Source organism: Manis pentadactyla, chromosome 11 (genome assembly GCF_030020395.1).
Source record: "Manis pentadactyla isolate mManPen7 chromosome 11, mManPen7.hap1, whole genome shotgun sequence".
Taxonomy (NCBI): Eukaryota; Metazoa; Chordata; class Mammalia; order Pholidota; family Manidae; genus Manis; species Manis pentadactyla.
In genome coordinates this window covers 68,171,153-68,190,653 of record NC_080029.1, presented here as the reverse complement: position 1 = coordinate 68,190,653, position 19,501 = coordinate 68,171,153, and the positions used below count along the sequence as shown (strand labels likewise).

At 33.1% G+C, this 19,501-nt stretch overlaps 1 protein-coding gene across 5 annotated transcripts in view; it reads left to right on the top strand.

Moving 5' to 3' along the window:
* G2E3 (G2/M-phase specific E3 ubiquitin protein ligase) overlaps window positions 1-19,501 on the top strand; it is a 62,544-nt gene that overhangs the window by 40,946 nt on the left and 2,097 nt on the right. For 3 of the 5 annotated variants that reach the window (XM_036881362.2, XM_057488522.1, XM_036881363.2), the window contains 6 exons: window positions 630-746; window positions 3,322-3,446; window positions 3,553-3,682; window positions 5,754-6,061; window positions 7,853-8,034; window positions 11,421-11,593. In XM_036881362.2, the coding sequence (XP_036737257.1) occupies window positions 630-746; window positions 3,322-3,446; window positions 3,553-3,682; window positions 5,754-6,061; window positions 7,853-8,034; window positions 11,421-11,593 (1,035 nt within the window). Of the gene's footprint in view, window positions 1-629; window positions 747-3,321; window positions 3,447-3,552; window positions 3,683-5,753; window positions 6,062-7,852; window positions 8,035-11,420; window positions 11,594-14,629; window positions 17,897-19,501 lie in introns of those variants that run through there. The other 2 variants (XM_036881365.2, XM_036881364.2) reach the window with 2 other exon arrangements.

Genomic DNA, 19,501 nt, shown 5'->3' with positions numbered 1-19,501 from the left:
CAGAGTTTAATAACAGTGGAGATTATGTCATTTATGTCTGATTAAGTGATCATGGACAAGTAGCCATTTCAAACAGAAAATGTAAAGCCATCCCTGCCACCTCCTGTCCTCCTCCTCCTCCCTAAATTACTCATTCATCAGAGCAAGGACTGTGACTTAAATTTCTCAATAGTTGATTTATAGTGTCTTAATAAAAAACACCTCAGCTGTGTAGAATATTAATTGATTTATATATAAATATAATGGGCTTCAAAATGATACATATAAATTATCTAACAGAATCACGATATGATTTAAAATGTATGAGAAGGAATTTCTTGATACTTAAAAATGAGTAATCCAGTAATAATGGTACTAGACTTGAAATTAAAAATTGGACACGAAATATGAGAAATGTAAATTTTAGAACATTTCTGCTTAATTTTTCATTTAGCATTTGAAGTTCACTGTAAGACTAGCTATAGGATAAAATGACACTAATGGATTTGTATCTTGAAGAGAATGATTAATCCCAAAAAGAACAAGTTTCATCCTTGTTCCTAAGTATATGAAAAGTTTTATTTTCAGATTATTAGTCTTTTTATGTAACATTTTAAGTTAAACTATTTTATATCTTGCTTCATTTACAGAGATGCATCTTGGGAATTAGAGGAGAATGCTTATCAAGAGCTTTTGCAGCACTATGAGCGCTGTGATGTCCGAAGATGTCGTTGCAAAGAAGGGCGAGAGTATAATGCACCTGATAGGTATATCAGGAAGTTCAGTTCTATTTAATGTCCTAATTTAATAAGCTTTTGGTTGAGAAAGTAGGTTTTCTAGTTGATAAAATGTAGTTTTGCTGTTAGGATGTTTGAAGTGTATACTTGTCTAAGGTGTACTTACTAAATGTATACTTAAATCTATTTACAGAGAAATTACTGTAGTCAGTGTAGTTGTAACTTATTTCTGTGGTGTATTTTCATGAGGCTCTATTTTCTGTTAACTCCACTGTCCTGTATGGTGGCCACTAGCCACATGTGGCTACTGAGCACTTGCGATGTGGCTATTGAGAGGTATTATAAGTCTAAAACAAACAGTGACTCAGTCTTAGTATGTCTTACCTTCTTAGGGTCGCCATAACAAAATACCACAAATAGGGTGGCTTAAACAACAAAAATTTGCTTTCTCACAATCCCAGGGGCTAGAAGTTCAAGAAAAAGGATTTGACAGGTTTGGTTTCTTCTGCAGCCTCTCTCCTTGGCTTGCACATGGCTCCCTTTTAGCTATGTCCTCCCCTGAATGTTCCTTTGTATGTGTCCTAATCTTTCCTTATAAGGGCATTAGTCATATTGTATTAGGGCCATATGACCTCATTTTATCTTAATTATCTCTTTAAAGGCCCTATCTCTAGATTCAGCCACATTGTGAGATACTGGGTGTGAGGACTTGAATGTATAAATTCGGGGAAGGGAACAATTTAGCCCATAAAAGCAAGAAAAAAAAGAACTTAAGATTGCTTGTGAACAGTTTTTCATTGATTACATGTTGAACAAGATGATAACATTTTTTAAATACTCAAATTCATTTCACCTGTTTCTTTTACCATTTTAAGCCTGGTTACTAGAAAAGTTTAAATTAATGTATGATTTGATTGTATTTCTATTGGATGGCACTATTCTAGAAGTTAACTAGATAGTCTTAGCAGTGTTTTTTTGATCACTGTAAAAAGGGTTTAGTATTTGAAATTTATTGATTACTCTTTTGTAATGTCAGAGATAATCTTAATCAACTGTCATTTTGTGCCTTCTATGGACACTATACAGTGCTAGATACTAGAAATCAAGGGTATCTTCATTCTTTAAGATGCAGAATAAAAAGTACTATCCAGTTTTGTTGAAATTTATGTAGGAGATTTCAGTAGTTTTTATCCCAGTTATACAACCTTACTTAACATGGCAAGCTAAAACTTAAAGTACAGAGCAAATAATGGGAACCTTGTTTCTTAGGGAAAGTGATTTTGCTAAGTAAGCTATTTGTGAAGACTCAGCTGAGGTCTTGAAGGCTTTGGAACGTTTTCCCTAAGCAGCTCTTAACCATTCCTTATTCCCCATTCTGAGCTGGGGTTTCCTTTCATTGTGCTTGTTACAGTATAATTAACATTATTTAAATTCGTCTTTGCCATTAGACTAAAATTCTTTGCAGTCAGTAAGAGCTATCTGAATGCTTTCTTTGTGATCTCAGTCCCTCTCATCCTAGTAATATAATAAGAAGGCAGTTTTGCTGAAAGGTGGTATGGTGTGTTCAGGAACATGAATCTGAAGCCAGGTAAACTGGGTTTAAAGCCTCACTCTGAGATGTACTAGTAGTGTGAATTTGATTGGGCAAGTTGTTTACCCCTCTGTGCCTTGTTTTTCTTTTCTTTAAAATGGAGGTAACCTTGGTTTTTCCCTACCTTCTAAAATTGTGAGGATTAAACTTTTCATGTAAAGAGTGAGAACTGGGCCTAGTGTATAAAAAGCACTCATGTTAGCTGTCATCTCTGTCTTCATTGTCAGTTGGCAGAACTATCTGGGAAAGAACGGGATACACACAGGACAAACACCTGTGCAGAGAGACTCACCCACACCTCCCAGAAGGGGGGATATCTTACCTCTCTGATCACCCACATATCCACATACTTGAGGAGTATATCCAGTTCTGGACAGAGAGAGTGTACTCATAACCAGACACCCACACCGATACAGAAAATGTGAATATGGGGTAGCACACATCACACAACACAGTAGGGAAAAGCGGCAGTGATGGGAAATGAGAGAGCATATGGAAATAGGCCAGGTAATAAATATGGATCCTGTTGAGCTGCACCATACCTGAGGTGTCTAAGCAAGTTTATTGTGGGAAATAATTCCTCACATTGAATGGGAAATGTATTTTAGGTATCATGGTATATTTACAAAATCATTCTTCCATATCAGACACATTTGACATAACAGTCTCCCTATGAGCATAACCATCTGCAAATATAAGACAATTTTTTCCTTCTTAATCATATTCTTTCTGATGTTTATATTCTTTGTGCTTTTATGTGTACATGATGATATTTAGCTTAGGTTTTTTAACTGGAGAATATTTAGAGGAGGAAAATAATAAATGAAATAAAAGAAAACTACTTCAAGAAAAAGTAATTCAGTATCAAAGTAGGTAATCTGTTTTTCCTCCTTTGGTGAAAGGGTTGATTGTGTGTGTGAGGCTCAGACAGTGAGGTATATGACAGTGCTGGTGTTGGAATTAGACTAAGTTAATACCAAAATGTAAACATCTGCTTCTCTTTATGGTCCTCAGCAAATGGGAAATAAAGCGCTGTCAGTGTTGTGGTTCTAGCGGAACACATGTAGCCTGTTCCTCACTACGATCATGGGAACAAAATTGGGAATGTTCGGAATGTAGAGGTATCCTCTACAATTCAGGTAATAATTTGTAATTTTGAATAAAGATGTTTGTATTCAAGTGGATATTATTAAAAAGTTTCTCCCCCTATCTCTATTATGCTAACATTGGGTTTTAAATCTGCAGATTTCCAAAAAGCCAAAAAACGTACATTACCCAATGCTAATAATGGGGGAATAACTGATTGCTTGTTGGAAGAATCATCACCCAAATTACCCAGACAGTCACCTGGAACCCAGCATAAAGATCTGCTGAGGTGTGTATTTGGAATTGGATTCTCCATCTTGAGAAAATTACAATAGGAAATGGCTATATACACTTAGAATATTAGCTGTTCTTACAGTAGTCTGGAAGAGTGTTTCAGAGTGCAGCACCGAACATTTGAACATGAAATCAATGCAAGCAGCATTAAGAAAAAAGAAAAGGAAACAGGATAGAATGGAATATAAATTTAACAGATTATATGGCAAATAGAAAAAAAATGTATATGAAATACATTTTAGTTATTGTGTACTTAGTCATTATGTAAAACATTTTTTATTACAGGTCATTTTCAAGGTAGTGTAAAAAATACCTATCTGGAAAATGAGCTTAAATGCTATTTGATTATAGAGTAAGACAGGAAATTAAAATATCAAGCATACCATATTACTTTGTTGAAAGAAAGGACTCATATTTAACATAGAAATGGTGTATTTTTTGTTTTGTAAGCATTTGCTTGTTTAATATATTTGTTGGCAATGTCAGGTCTAAATGTTAATTCCTGTTTAAAGCATACTTTACAAGTATTACCATATTAACTCCTATTTCCATCAAACAGCAGAACAGGTAACTTTCAAAATCATAAACATCTAAATAAGACAAGAATTACATCATTATACTGTGTCAGGTATTTTGTTCAGCTGAAGTTAGGATTTTTTAAGTATATGTAGCTTTTTGAAAAAAAGTTTATAAGAGGTTTGCTGTAGCCAATAGGGAAAAAATAAACAAAAGTAACATTAGTATCTAAGCATGATGAAGTACTTTTTCATTAAAAGTATCAAGTTAAAGCTTTGAAGAAGGAAAAGAAAATGCTTTTGAAACTATTTGATAATTAGACTTGCATATAGAAGTGCAATGTAAAGTACTGTTCAAGAATTGAAGAATTGCTGTTCAAGAATATGACTTGTTTTAGCCAAAAATTAGTTATGCATATTTTTATAATATTTTTCATATCCAAAAAGATGTTCACATTAGCTTTAAATAGTTTTAATATTTGGGGTTCCAAAGATGTAATACCAGGGAAGTTTGATTCCTTGCTCTTGCTTTAACATGCCATTATACTCTAGAAGAATAGTGTCAGCATACCATTCTAGGCAGTAGCAAGGAGCCAATCTTCTACAAGAAGGTATATTTCTGAAGGGTTATCTTCCGAAAGAGTCTGGTCAGCCTGGGTTAAGGAATAGGGGAGTCTTGTGAAGAAAGAAAAGGCAAAACCTGTCCTGCACTGGGCCATTGTAATGTCTCAGGATGGGAAACATTTACAGTAGATGTAGAAAGATGATCCATGGACTTGGTCCCAAACAGAATTATTTTGAATACATATATCCTAATTACAGATGGAGAAACTGAGGCAGGGAACAGTTGAGTTAGTCCACACAGTCTCCTAGAGGTCAAGACACAGATTCTTAGAGGTTCTCATTCTGTTGTCTGCTGTGGGGCTCAAAAACTTGCATTTCTAACAAGTTCCCAAATGCTGCTGTTGTGCTGGAATAGGAAGACACTTGGAGAATTGCTGGCATAGACTAAAAAGTACTACTGTAAAGGGTTATGAACCTATTTATAATATTAGCTCTACTGTTAGTGAACTTTGATTAAAAACACATTGTGTAATCTCTTAAAACTATAGTTCTTTCATACAGTAAACAGATTACATTTGCTCTATTTTTAAAGGATCTAGTGAATATGAAATAAGGTATAGTTAAGCAAGTGTTTGTTGTAGCCATTTGCCTGAAAGGTGTGAGTTTGAGGTTCTTACCTCTTAAACCTCAGTCCACTAAATTGGTCAAATTTGAGATAATCATCACCAACATTCTCACAAATCGTTTTATGACATTAGATGATTTTAATTTGGTAGAAGATTGGGGAGAGAAAATCAAGAATTTAGAACTAAGATTATCAAATAACTCTTTGTTTCCAGTGACAACCATTGTCTACTTTTGGATGGGAGTTGGGGAAGAAAAGCTTCTTTTTAATCTTTTTCTCTATTTTTTATTGGAGGTGTAACTACTGTGTCACATGTAACATACTTCAGAGTACTTACCTCTGTTTAAATTCATGTTTTATAGGCAAGGCAGCAAATTTAGAAGAGATATATCAACTATAATGGTAGATTTAGGATTCCAAATTAAAAAGAAAAACAAAAAACTATGTATCAACAAGTCAAATGTCTGGAATAGTGCTTTAGATGGATTCAGAAATCAAAACTTTAATCCTTCATACACAATTGAAGTAGTATATGTTAATGAAAATGATAATTTTGGACAAGAGCATCCTGGATCAAAGCAAGAATTCCTAAGTCTCTTAATGCAGCATCTTGAGAACTCACCGTTGTTTGAAGGGTCCTTGTCAAAGAACTTGTCTCTGAATTCTCAAGGTAATTATTATTGTACATATTGAATATACCTGTTAAAAGAAAGAGATAGCTGGTTAGCATTGATATTCAATACCTGTGTCCAAAATATATTATTCACTTTGTTAATAAAAAGATCACATAAAAGAGGGGAGGAGCGATGATATTTTTAAAAGTAAATTTTTTAATGAAACATTTTTAAAGTATATCTTTAATTTCTTAAAAGCAATATCCTCCTTAAAGTGATTCCATAATTAAGTGTAACTTAAAACATAGTTCATATTCATCCAAATTTCATTTGTACAGAGTAGTCAAAATAGATGGATGATTATCTGAGCTCTTGTTCAGATAGTTGGAATTTGCAGATGGCATGTTTCTTCACAAGCCAGGATTTCTGTAACATAATTTTCTGGTCCACATGTAATGGATTTTTTAATGTACTTTTGCTTTCAAGAATTTTTCTTAGACAATTATGTGTATGATACTTTCCTGTCTTTTGGTGAGGAATTAATGTGATTAAAACACATCTCAAAAATGTTAATTCTAGCATTTTTTTTTTAGGAGCTTTTATGTCACTTTTGCTGTGATAGGAAATTCGAAAGAAAGTGAGAAAACTTACTCTATTTGAATTTCCTCCTGTATTTTCCCTAGAAATCTCCCATTGTTGCATGAAGCATCATTGAAATAATTGAGAAACTGCCAGGGACCATTTTTGTACTATATACAATAATACAGTACACATAATTTAATTTTTAACTCCTTTAAAAAAAAAACACGCCAAATAATCTAATGTTAACTCAAGGCAGTTTTGGTACAGTGCAGAGCACAAGAATTTCAATCACACAATCTGAATTCAGCTTGTACACATCTACTTCAATAGCTTTATACCCTTAGATTAATTTTGTAGCTTCTCTGGGTCTCAGTTTCTTCATCTGTAAAAAAAAGTAATTACTAATCTATAGTATATAAGGTTATCCATTAAGGAGATTTTATTATTAATTCAGGTATTGTTAATGTTACTTATTAATAAATTGCTTTGAATAATTTTAGAAAAAATAAAGGAGGATGCACTTACATGATAGATTTTTTACTTGGAAAAATAGCTAAAACATTTTAAATGACAATTTAAAAAACAATGAGAGCTGTGATGATATGGTAAGGTAGCATATACTGTTGGAAATTAATTTGTGCCATTTTGGAAGATAATTTAGCACGATTTATCGACAACTTTAAAAATGTTCATATCTTTGAACCATTAAATACCATGTATAAGGATCTATCCTAATCAAATAATTAAAGAAACAGAAACAAGAACATGTAAATAGATATTGACTGTAACATTGTGTGACATATAGTTTAAAATGTTACTCAGTCACAGTAGCCAGTAATAAGGGGATAGTTTACAATGCGTCACATCTGTTTAATAGTCTTAATGCATGCATTAATTATAGCTTTGAGTAATTTTGAATGATATAAAAAAAAGTTCACAAAACAGGCAGAAAAAAGCAGAAGTCAAACTATGTACTACATAAGTACAGCATATATGATGTGCACATTCTGATTATTTTGATAAAGGATTACAGGTGATTTTTAAAAATATTTTCTGTATTTATGTTTTTCTGTAATAGGTCATTTATATTCAGAAAAATATGTTTTTTGTATATTTTAGGTGAATTTTGTACTTTATACATAATTTTAGTTTCTATGAATTATCATTTTACATTTTTATTTTTAGCTTATTATGTACGTATTTATTACGATGGTTATCTAACAATCGAAAAAAGTGTATTTGATGTTTTTCATCTGTATTTACAGCTCTGAAGGAGAATCTTTATTATGAAGCTGGCAAAATGCTTGCCATTTCTTTGGTTCATGGTGGTCCTGCACCTGGTTTCTTTTCTAAAACCTTATTTAACTGCCTTGTTTATGGACCAGAAAATACCCAACCAATTATAGATGATGTTTCAGATTTTGATGTGGCACAAATTATAATCAGGGTAAGATATGTACCTGTTTATTAAAATGGAGACTACATTCTAGGAATACTGAATATAAATGATGGATCTGCAATACAATAATAATAATACACTTTGTGGAGTAGTTAAGAGGTGTCAGTATTTCTGTTTACCCACAGATTTCACAGCTAGCTAAGAGGTAGATACAGAGGTCTAAATAGCCAGATATCAGAATGCCAGGTTTAATGTTGATAAAACCAACTAGGTAAGGTGACTTCAGTCTGTAGTCAAAATAGCTTGCTAACACTCCTCAGAAATAGATGTATACTCCTATGCAGCCAGTATAAGGCAGGCTTCTTGTAGAATGCTAGAAAGCAAATGTAAGTGCACTTTATTGAAAGCAGGTGGATATGAAGGGGGAAGATTTGGCTTACCAGTCAGAAAACTTTTCCTTCCCCATCTAGGGAGATAGGAGTGAGAGGTGGAAAAACCAGGCTTAATTTCTTCTCTATGAAACAGTGGGTAGACTCAATGTTCCCCTCTAAAAATAGTTGTCTATTGAGCCCCATAGTACACATGGGACATGGACAAATTCACCTTTAGTTCTCATAATGCTCTATAAGTTTATCATTGCCTACTGTTACTGATTTGGAAACTAACTGAGACAATGAAAGCCATTCAGCTTTTCTTCCCTTAACCTCCCTCTTACTGAAGCCTACTCTATCCATTGTCTCAATTACTAGGCAGCACATTTTAATATTCAAAGCAAATGCTCAGAAGTCAGATTTGAGTTTGAAATAATTACTGTAGGCTGTATGACCTCGAGCATGTTAGTTAGCCTTGTTAAGCCTCAGTTTTTAAACCACAAAGTAAGCAACATGGAAGTGTGTATTATAACAGTTCATTTATTTCACCCGATTCCTCATCCGTAAGTGGTATTTTGAATTAACCCTTTAGCTCTTTAACTTATTTTTCCTTTTCTTCTCTTTACCAGAAAATGTACTTTAGTTTAACTTCATTATCTCTACATCCTCTCTCATATTCATTTCTTAACTTCCTGTAGTCGGACTTCTGTTCCTACCTCCACTCTCCCAGCTTAGCTAGTTTCATAGCTGATATCCAGGTATCTGAATGTCCACAAGCAAAGGCCTTTTTTTCATAACTCATCATCTCTGATTTCTACAATTACCAGTGTCTTCAAATTCCTCTCTACTGTTTTCTTTAATATTATACTCCCTCTTACTTTTGACTGTTCCTTTTTTTTAATGCTGCTTCTTCCTACCCCTGAAACTTAGGTGTTTTTCACTGTTACCTTAACAGTGCCCATTCTATACCATTTGGTAAGTTTCTTCTTACCCAAAACCTTTCTGAATGTTACCCAGACCGGTGTTTTTGAGCCCCTGGACTTTTATATCCTTAATAACAATCTGGAAATTGCTAGCTCATTAAAACAAAACTAAATTTTTTCCCAGAATTTGTTTTTTGGGTGATTTTCCTTTTCTTTTCAAGAGATTTCTTACTTCCAAGCCATTCTGGAGAAGGCATCATTTTTCTTCCATACTCCACTCACCAGTAGGTGTCAACCCATCAGTCTCTGAGAATAGCTTATCTTAAGCCTTTCATTCTTATTTCTAGTGTACTTACTATACAAAACTAAATTTAATCTAGGCTTAAACAATTAGGATATTATTCTAATTTTCTTATTTGGGATGATTCTTTCAAAAGTGCAGTTTTCAACACATTACTTTCTTCCTCAGGAGTCCTCAGTGACCTGGCTGCCTGTTGAAAAAGTTCAAGCTCTTCATTAGGGCATTTAAGTCTTCTATCTCTTCCTTGTGGCTATTATCTACTCCTATCCAATGTTTATACATTCATTTAGTCAACAAATACTGTATATGCTCCATACTGTTTTATCACTGCCGATAGAAAAATGAACCAAAGTGCTTCTTGGAATTTACTTTGTAGAGGAGAGACAGAAGATAAATAGATAATACGTGTCATGTAGTAAAATGTGTTATACAAGTAAAACTATACAAAACTAAATTTAATCTAGGCTTAAACAATTAGGATATTATTCTAATTTTCTTATTTGGGATGATTCTTTCAAAAGTGCAGTTTTCAACACATTACTTTCTTCCTCAGGAGTCCTCAGTGACCTGGCTAAGTAAAACAGAATAAGAGGAGATAGATAATGCTTGGAGTATCATTAGAGCTTAGGCTAGCTTTTGTAACAATAAGATCCAAAAAGACAGTGGCTCAAAAAAAGGTAAATACTTATATTGCTCTAAAATTGGTTGTTTAGATTTTAGGGTAGGGTAGGGGTTGTCCAGTTTGGCCATAGGCCACGTCTGGCCTGCTGCCTCTTTCTGTAAATAAAGTTTTTTTTGAAAACAGCCACCTCCATTTGTTTGGTGGCTATGACTGCTTTCACACTACAGTGGCAGAATTGAATAGTTGTGACTGTCATCATTTGTCCCACTGAGCATAAAGTGCTATCTGGCCTTTGCAGAAATGGGTCCTGTTTAGAGGTACCGTTGTGATACACCAAGTCATCCAGGGAATTGGGTTCCTTCCTCTCATTGTTATGTAATCACAGAATATTTTCTTCATCTACATGGCTGAAGCTTGCTTTGAAGGGAGAAAATGGAAGTAGAGTGCAGGGAAGTTTGGCACATTTCACTCACATTCCATTGGACAGGTCTCAGTAACATATAGTCACACCTAGCTTCAAGGAAAGTCTGGCTGTGTGTCCAGCTAAAAATCAGTGTGGTGGCTTTGAGAGGATAAGGCAACAGACACCCAGCTGTTGGTCTCCAACAGAGTGTGAAGCTAGTTGTTTTGAACAGGATAGTCAGGAAAACCTGAGATTTCAGCAGAGATCTGAAATGAATGGAGAATCCTGTAAATCTCTGGGAGAAAAGTTTTTTGAAAAGAAGAAACAGCAAGGAAATTTTGTATTCAAAATGGATTGTTGACTGCCTCCAATTTTTATCTTTCTCCCTGTGTAATCTTCAAGAGCTATATACAAAAATGTCTGGCATAAATGGTCAAATATCTCTTTGCTTATGCAGTACTCCTTTAGTTCTATCCTTTTGAGTCTCAGCTGATGCACTTTCTCTTTCAGGAAATCTCTCAGGTCATCTCTCCTGCCTCTCTAATGCTAACTTCTATACCAGTTATTGGCTTTTAGGTAAATTACTTCCTATATTAAAGTGGCATTATACTCTGAGAGGTTTCTTGAAGGCATAAATATACAATATTTATTAAACTAGATTGTCAGACATTCTAGAAAAATGGTATACTTAGTATACTTTCATCCCACCCCCATGCATTCAAGAATTGGACATAAAGTAGTAAGTGTTATTTGAAATGTAAGTATTATTCACAAATAAATAGGTAAACTGAGCTTATTTTCTTCTTCATGACAGATAAATACTGCGACAAATATGACTGACTTAAACTCAGTAATAAATGAATGCTCTAACTACTTAGAGCTCATTGGATGTCTAAGACTTGTAACATCATTAAGTGATAAATATATGCTGGCGAAAGACATACTTGTTTACCATGTAATTAAAAGAGTCCAAGCACCCTTTGAGAGGTAAGTTGTGAAAGTCTCTCAAATTGCGTTTTTAAAGTGGTTAGTTGTCTTATACTGGAAGATGTACTTCACAAATATTTACGTGCTATTTTAAAATAGTGCTTTAAAACTGACATCTTAAGGATGATTGCTGTTCAGATCATTCTATACAGAATTGCATAAATGTATGATGCTTACATAGGAAAAGCATCTCAATTTATATTTTCCTAAATAAAACTTACTAGAAAAATTCTTACCGCATAAGCCTATTCCAATCATTTAGTAACTACTGAGCAGTTGTTGTCTGCCGGGTAATAGGTTCTGAGCATTCTTTGATTAACAAGGGAGATGTGATTCTTGCTCTTCTTTAGCTTAGAACAGCAGTCTTCAGGCTTTTTGTTGCAATAGCCCTTAAAAGAAATTTTCAATGTCACTAATGCATAGATATAAATATGCTGTGTGTTCTAAATCATTATAGTTCTTATCCTCACTGAAGTTGACATTGTCCAATGTAACTTCTTTGTGTTGTGGTTGTGGTTATGGTTGTCGTCGTTTTAGGTTCTGTGATGTTGACCTTTCATGGTCTTTCTAACTTTCTTGATCTGGTGTGCCAAGGTGCTTCAGGATCATATTGTACATTCTGGTCTGAGGAACCTTTGTTTGAATGGGAAATGGTATTTCAAAGTCATGATCAGGATGCTAGGGGTGCTTATTTTGCCAGGTTGGTCATTGTTTCTAGGCCTTTTCAGTGAATCTGCGGACCAAAACTAGGAATATTAGGAGTTTTTCATTTGGTTTTTTAAGATAAAATACATGATGAGTTTACACTGATATTTCAAGTTCACTACTATAAGGTTTTTAATTTTTTTTGTCACAAGTTGAGAATCCCACTTCTCAACATTTGAGAATTAGAGTATGAAATAATTAGAGTATAAATTATAAAGTATGAAATAACTCATTTATTCCCATTTGATAAGCAATAGTCTCAGGGTAATATTACCAACATCATTAACAGTAATACATACTACTATTGAAAACTGGTTAGAAGTTATTTTTCTATTTATTTTATTCTACGGCTGTTCAGTCAAATTACTTTGTTGCAAAATCATTTGGAGTAGTTTTCCTCTGTGTTATACTACTAACTAGGTATACATTTTCTATTCTTTCTTTCTTTTTAATTTTTCATTAAAATTTTATTTTATTTTAAAATTATATAAAATATTTACATGGTTCCAAAGTCAAATCCAATGAAAGTATATTGAAATAACTCAGCTCTATGATGCTAATCATATTTAAAGAAGTATAGCTTTCATTCTTACCACATCCACTACTTTACATTTCCTTATGAAGTAATCATTTTACTGGCTTTTAATTGTTATCCTTCCATTATTTGGTTTTTTTAATAATGATAGCAAATAAATGTATGAGTATTTGTGTGTATGTGTACACATTTCTTTCATTAAATAGTAACATACCATTCACCCTTATTTCTGTTTTTTCTTTAATTGACATGTTTTAGAGATCACTCCATGGTAGTAAATAGTATATTCCTCATTGTTTTTTAGAGCTATACAGAACTCTGTTGTTTGGATATATCATTGCCTTTTTCAACCAGTTCCTTCCCTATTGGTGAACATTTGGGATGTTCCCTAGCCCTCTTCCAAATTAAAATATTATATGCTATCACAAATTAGTTGCAAAATACAATTTCCGATATACAATATTGCAACTTAAAATAACAGTGTTTACGTAACTCTTTTAAATGTATTCCAATGTCCTATGACTATAAGACTCTTAATAGTGAAATTTTCTTATGGATAGAGTTACCATTTATAATTATGATTAATACACAAAATAATCCAAATACACTCTAAGTTTTTATGTAGTTAAAAATTTATTTAAAATGCATCTTAATGAGATAGATGTACATGGTACTTTTCTCCCAAGTAATTCATGTTTCCACAGTGAGATTTTTCTCACTGCTAAGTTAGAAAATCCATCATTGCTTATTTTTATTTTTGTTTTGTTTTTATAGATATGAGTAGTCTAGATAAGGAAAGGCTTCCCTACCTATACATATGTAAGTGGTATTTAAATTAAAACCTGAATGATAAACAGGAGTTAGGTAGATCAGTATGAAGAGGATAAGAGAAAGAGCTCAATATGTAAATATAAAAGATTAAAAAAGCAAAAAGCAATATATATATCTTTTAAATACATTATCTGGGCTCATAAGAAAAGAGTACTACAGATGTCAGAAATAATAAGGAAACCAAAAGCCAAAGTGCCCTTGCTGCCATATGAGATCAGAACTCCCAATTTTGCATAGACCCCAATCTGAAGCAAAGAAATGAACACAGTAATTGGTCTCAGGAGTCATAGTACTTGTAGTGCCAGGAAAAAGCAAATACATAGCAGCTGTGTAGGAGAATTTCTAGGCTGAGCCTAATTGGGAATTCTAAAGAAGAGGAGTTCTTATAATAATAGACAAAATGCATAACCATCCAAAAAAGCAAGTAAAATTACCCTTGAATAATGTGGGGGGAGGGTTGGGGGTACTGACAGCCCTCCCCATCTCCACAGTCAAAATCCATGTGTAATTTTTGATGCCTCAAAAACTTAACTACTAATAGCCTACTGTCAACTGGAAGCCTTTTGATAACACAAAAGGTCAGTTAACACATATTTTGTATGTTATGTGTATTATGTACTGTAGTTTAACAGTAAAGTAAGCTAGAAAAGAACATGCTTTCAAATAGTCACAAATCTCTAAAAAATCTTCCAATATATATTTTTGAAAAAAACCCGCAGGTAAGTGGCCTATGTCGTTCAAACCCATGTTGTTCAAGGGTTAACTTGGGAATAGCACGTCAGAGATTTAAATAACAAACTGAATGAGACAAGAAAGTATTACTACAGGGATATAAAGGAAAACAATTGAATTAAAAAAGCATGAATTGTGAACTGAATCAAATAGCACTTATAAGTTGAAAAATCATGGGCTTACAGTTCTGGGTAACATGGAATAGAACACTTCTCTCTCTTCCTCCTGCTAAGTACAGTTAAAAATCCTGAACATGACATGAAACTAGCATAAGAAGACTTTGAAAGGTGGAGAAATGAAGGCAGACTACCTGGGAATGTCAGGTCTCAAGGAATCATACAGTAGAGAGAAGAGGAAGTCTAGACATTCTTGTATGAAAGAAAAACAACTTGTCACCAGCAGACCTACTCTAAAGAATGGCTATAGGAGTTCTTCAAAACAGCAATTTTTTTAAGATGGAATCTTAGAACATCAGAAAGAAAGAAAAATGAAAAGAATAAAAGCATTTTTCCTTCTCCTCTTGTGTTTTCTAAATATGTCTGATGGTTGAGGCAAAAACTATAACATTGTCTAATGTAGTTCACAGTGTATGTGGAAGAAATATTTGGGAAGTTACACTATAAACAGGAAAAAGTCATAGGGCCTCAAAGAGAGAGAAGGATTCTATACTTAACAGATACAATATTGACACCAGTAGACTATTAAAAAAAGAAAACTGTACCAAAAATATACTCAAAAACACTACAGATAAAAATGGAGTGAAAAGAAAATATTTAAGTGACCCAGAAGAAAACAAGAAAAGGAAGCAGAAACAAAAATGATCATGTAAATGAAAACTTGGTCATTGTTAAATGCTAAGTGACTGAGAAAACTGGTGATCTCAGAGGAATGTGAGGATTTGCTCATAACAGAGAAAGAAATTGAAAACGAGGGATCATCAAAGTTAGAATAAGATAGTGCCACACATATATTTAATTAAACAAGAAGGAGGCAGGGCAAAATTATAGAAAATACTGCTTGAGAAGTTCCTCAGATTCACAGGGTTTAATGAGTCAAAGGAGTGTACTTTTTGATGAAACTGCATGCTGAGCAAAAAGGTATTATTGTAAAAGTGAATTATCAATTGTGACTGAAAAAACTTCAGTCACATCAACATTGAAAATGGGAAGTAATAACTTGGCAGAACTGAGAGGAAATGACATTTGGGGACAGTTTACTTTTTTCCTAAAGAGATTAATAAAATACATACTTAAGACAGAAATTGAACCCATAAGGAAAAAGTAGATATAAGAGGCAGTTGTGGGCAAAGAAATGAAAAAAAAAGCAAGCATTGGCCATTAAAAAACAACTACATTTGGTAAGGAATTGTTAAAATAACATACTACAGAAAGATTATTCTGTAGGAAGAGAAGGGATATGATTGGATTTACTGTTTTAAGGGACTTGGTGAGATAATAGTAGGGAAGCAATATTAGCTTTAGATTGGCAAATCAAGTATATATCTCTTTAAGGAAAATTCTAAAATAACAAGAAATGTGTGTAATTTACAAACCAGTTTGGTGTGGGGATGGAATGGATAAATAAACCTTGTTTTAATCTTACAGTGGAAAGAAAAAGGGATTAAAACAAGAAAAACACATGTTCAGAGAAAGCACAATATAAGGCAGAAAAACAATTTACATAGATTGGTAATTTTTATAAATGTAAGTATCTTAGACCCATGTATTAAAAGACAGAGGATATTAAATTTTACACTTTACATTAAAATTACATTTAAATAAATGTAAAGCAAAAATAATGAGATTCTAATCTTAAAAAACCACCACCACCACCAAACCTGTCCTTAAGTGATCCTAGTGGTGATAAAAAGAATAAATTCCATTGGAAAACTAAATAGTATTGAATCTGTTTGTACCTAACATGACCTCAAGATACATAAACAAAAACTGACAGAAGACGGCACAGAAATTGTTAAATATGTGGTAATAGTGGAATATGTTAAACATGGATCTTTTAGGAGTTAATAGTTGAAGCAAATAATTATGATCTAAAATAACAAAAAAACCATGATCATACAATTACAGATGCAGAAAACATTTAATACATTTAAATATTTATATATAATTTTAAACTAACAATTCAAAATATGACTATAAAGAGTATCTTCTAAACATTTAGCAAACATTATCCCTAATGGTGAAGTATAGGCATTCCTATAATATTTAATATTATTATAAGATACAACATTATAATAATAAGGCTACAAGCAGCTGATGATAACACATAATTACCCACTTTTTCTTCTCTACAATATGCTGGAGATCTTTGCCAAGCAACAAGACTAAATGAATAAGGGAATGTCATTAAGGATTGGAAGAACTAAATTATCATTTATTGTCTACCTAAAATAAATAAATTCTTATATAAAGAGTTTAGCAAGATAACTGGGTACAAGAAGCCAAAGATTCTAGCAGGGAGGTTTGCAAGAAGGAATGGTAAAAAATGGGTAGACATTAGAGTTAACCCAAGACTGAAAAAAAGTTAATTGGGGAGTTTGTGTTACAATATGGAACTAAAGTAAATTTCAAGTAGCATAGAAGAATGAGAGCAATTAGAGTTAAAGTGTTGTAGGATCTTGTGTTCAGGAAGAGGATAATACATTGATTCACTTTAAATTTCATATGCCTATTAAAATCTTGAGGTAATTATTTAAAAAATAAGAATTAGTATAAGTTTTAAAATAGAAGGTAAATTGGATTTTAAAAGGTGAATACAAAAATTGGCAGGAAGGAATAAAACATTTTTAAAAGGCAGTACAATTGTCCAAAATAACGTGATAGAAGATTTGCTATCATAATAGTTAAATAAGTGAAAAATACTCTCAAGCAATTTGCAGAAAAATAAATATACAGTATGATACCCTTTATAAAATGCTTCAAAACAAGTAGAGCAATACTAGCTGGGATACAAATATTGTGAAACTAAAATGAAATGTGGACTATAGTAAAAATTTCAAGATAGTAGTTAAATAACAATTTCAAATAGTTTCCTTTGTAGAGTAAGAGAACAAAAAAAGTGGCAGGATTTAGTAAACAATATTTTTCTTAAAAATCGGATAAACAATGTTAATATTTGTTAAAATCAAATGACAGTTTGTGGTTTTCTGTTAATCCCCAGATTTTTATGTAACCTTAAGATACTTGATTATTAAAAGTAAAATTTTTACAGTGAACTTTGGCTGTAATTCACTTCAGAGATAAGCAGACAGGGAAGGGTTGTTTTCTGGAGGGCATTGGAAGCCATGTTAAGGAGTTTGGACTTCTGTTTCATTAAAGAGTGTGTGTGGATCAGTTTCATTTGGTTGCTGTAAAAAACTAATCAAAATAGAGTGGCTTACAACAAATTTATTTTCCCACAATTGTGGAGGCTAGGAGTACAAAATCCAGTTATCAGGGCTGCACTCTTTCTGGGAATTTAAGAGACAAATCCATTCTTTGCCTCTTCCAGCTTCTAGTGACTTTAGGCATTATTTGGCTTCTGATTGCACAACTCCAATCTCTGAGTCTATCACATGGCCTTTCCTCTGTTGTGGCTCTTATAAAAACACTTGTCACTGGATTTACGGCCAACCCAGGTAATGTACATAGCATGATCTCAAGACCCTGAACTTAATTATATCTGTTTAGACTCTTTTTCCAAATAAGGTCATACAGGTTCCAGGGAATAGGATGTGAACATACCTTTTTGGGAGCCTACATTCAGTCTACCTCAGGATGAATGACAATATTGGGCTTTATATCTGGCACAGTCCTGTGTCTACACCATAGAAAATGAACTTGGAGAGAGATTTATACAACTGGTACAATAGTTTCTCTGCAGGTGGTTTGTAATAGGATGGTGAAGGATTATATGGATAATGAGCAGATAGAAGGGACTTCAGAAAAGGAAACCTATAGGACTTGGTAATTAGGAATGGAGGATGGCAGAGCTATGGGTAGCTTTCAGATTTAACCTTACTAATTTGGTGGATAGCAGAGGCATTTGCTGTTAATTTATGGCTCACATTTTGGTAGTAAGGCAATTAGCTTTCTTTTAGATTTAATGAATTTGGGTGCTTTGAACATATGGTACCCAGTAGTCTGTTGGATATATTTCTGGACTGTAGATAATAGATTTTATAGTGATGAGTGTACACCTGCTAAATAAAGTCATGGAAGAGAGAAAGGGAGAAGAGAAAGGGTCTTGTTAAAGATCCATGAGCAACAGTTAAGGCAAAGTAAAGAAGTTTTATAAGAGACTGAAAAAAAGACCTTGCTAGAGAAATAAGGGGAAACCAGGAGACTGTTGCCATAGAAAGAGGTTATTTATGAACCAAGCCATTTTTTTCCTGAAATGTAAACAGTTACAGATGAAAAGTGAACAGGAAATTAAGAAATGGAGACAGTTAACAGGTTTTTCAAGTAGGTTGTCTCTAAGGAAAACAGATGGGATTGAGTGAATTTTTTTCCTTATTCAAAGATGTGGAGATGAGATCAGTGTAGCAGGGTACCTGAGGAGGTGGGTAGGGAATCTAGAGCCACAGGTAAGGCTTAGCCGTCTGATAGGCAAAAAAAAAAAAAATCCATTCTTTGCTTTCTAGTGAGAATGTGCACTTTAAAAATTAATTTGTTACTTGTATTTTGTTCATTGTGCATTCGTGTTTTGCTCAGTTCCTGTTAGACTGTTCTTTTAGTAAAACGATTGTATTTTTTGTGTATTAGAGAAACTAGCTTTCTGACATGTATATTAAAAATATTCTCCCTATTTGTTTTTGTTCATTTCTTTTTAGTAATACCTAAGTTTTAAATTTTTGTGTGGCTAAGGTTTATCATTCTTTCTTTGCAATCTTTAAGAAACTTCCTTTATATGCTGTCTAGCTTTGAAGAGTAAAATACTTTAGATGTCAACTTTTTCCTCTTAATAGAAAATTGTTAGTGTAATTTTAAAACTTCTGTAAAGCCAAGTAATGTAGACATCTAAAATATTCATTTTATATTAATATATTTGTTATTTGAAAGCATATCATAACAATATATCCATATTTTTATATCTTTCCTCACATCAAA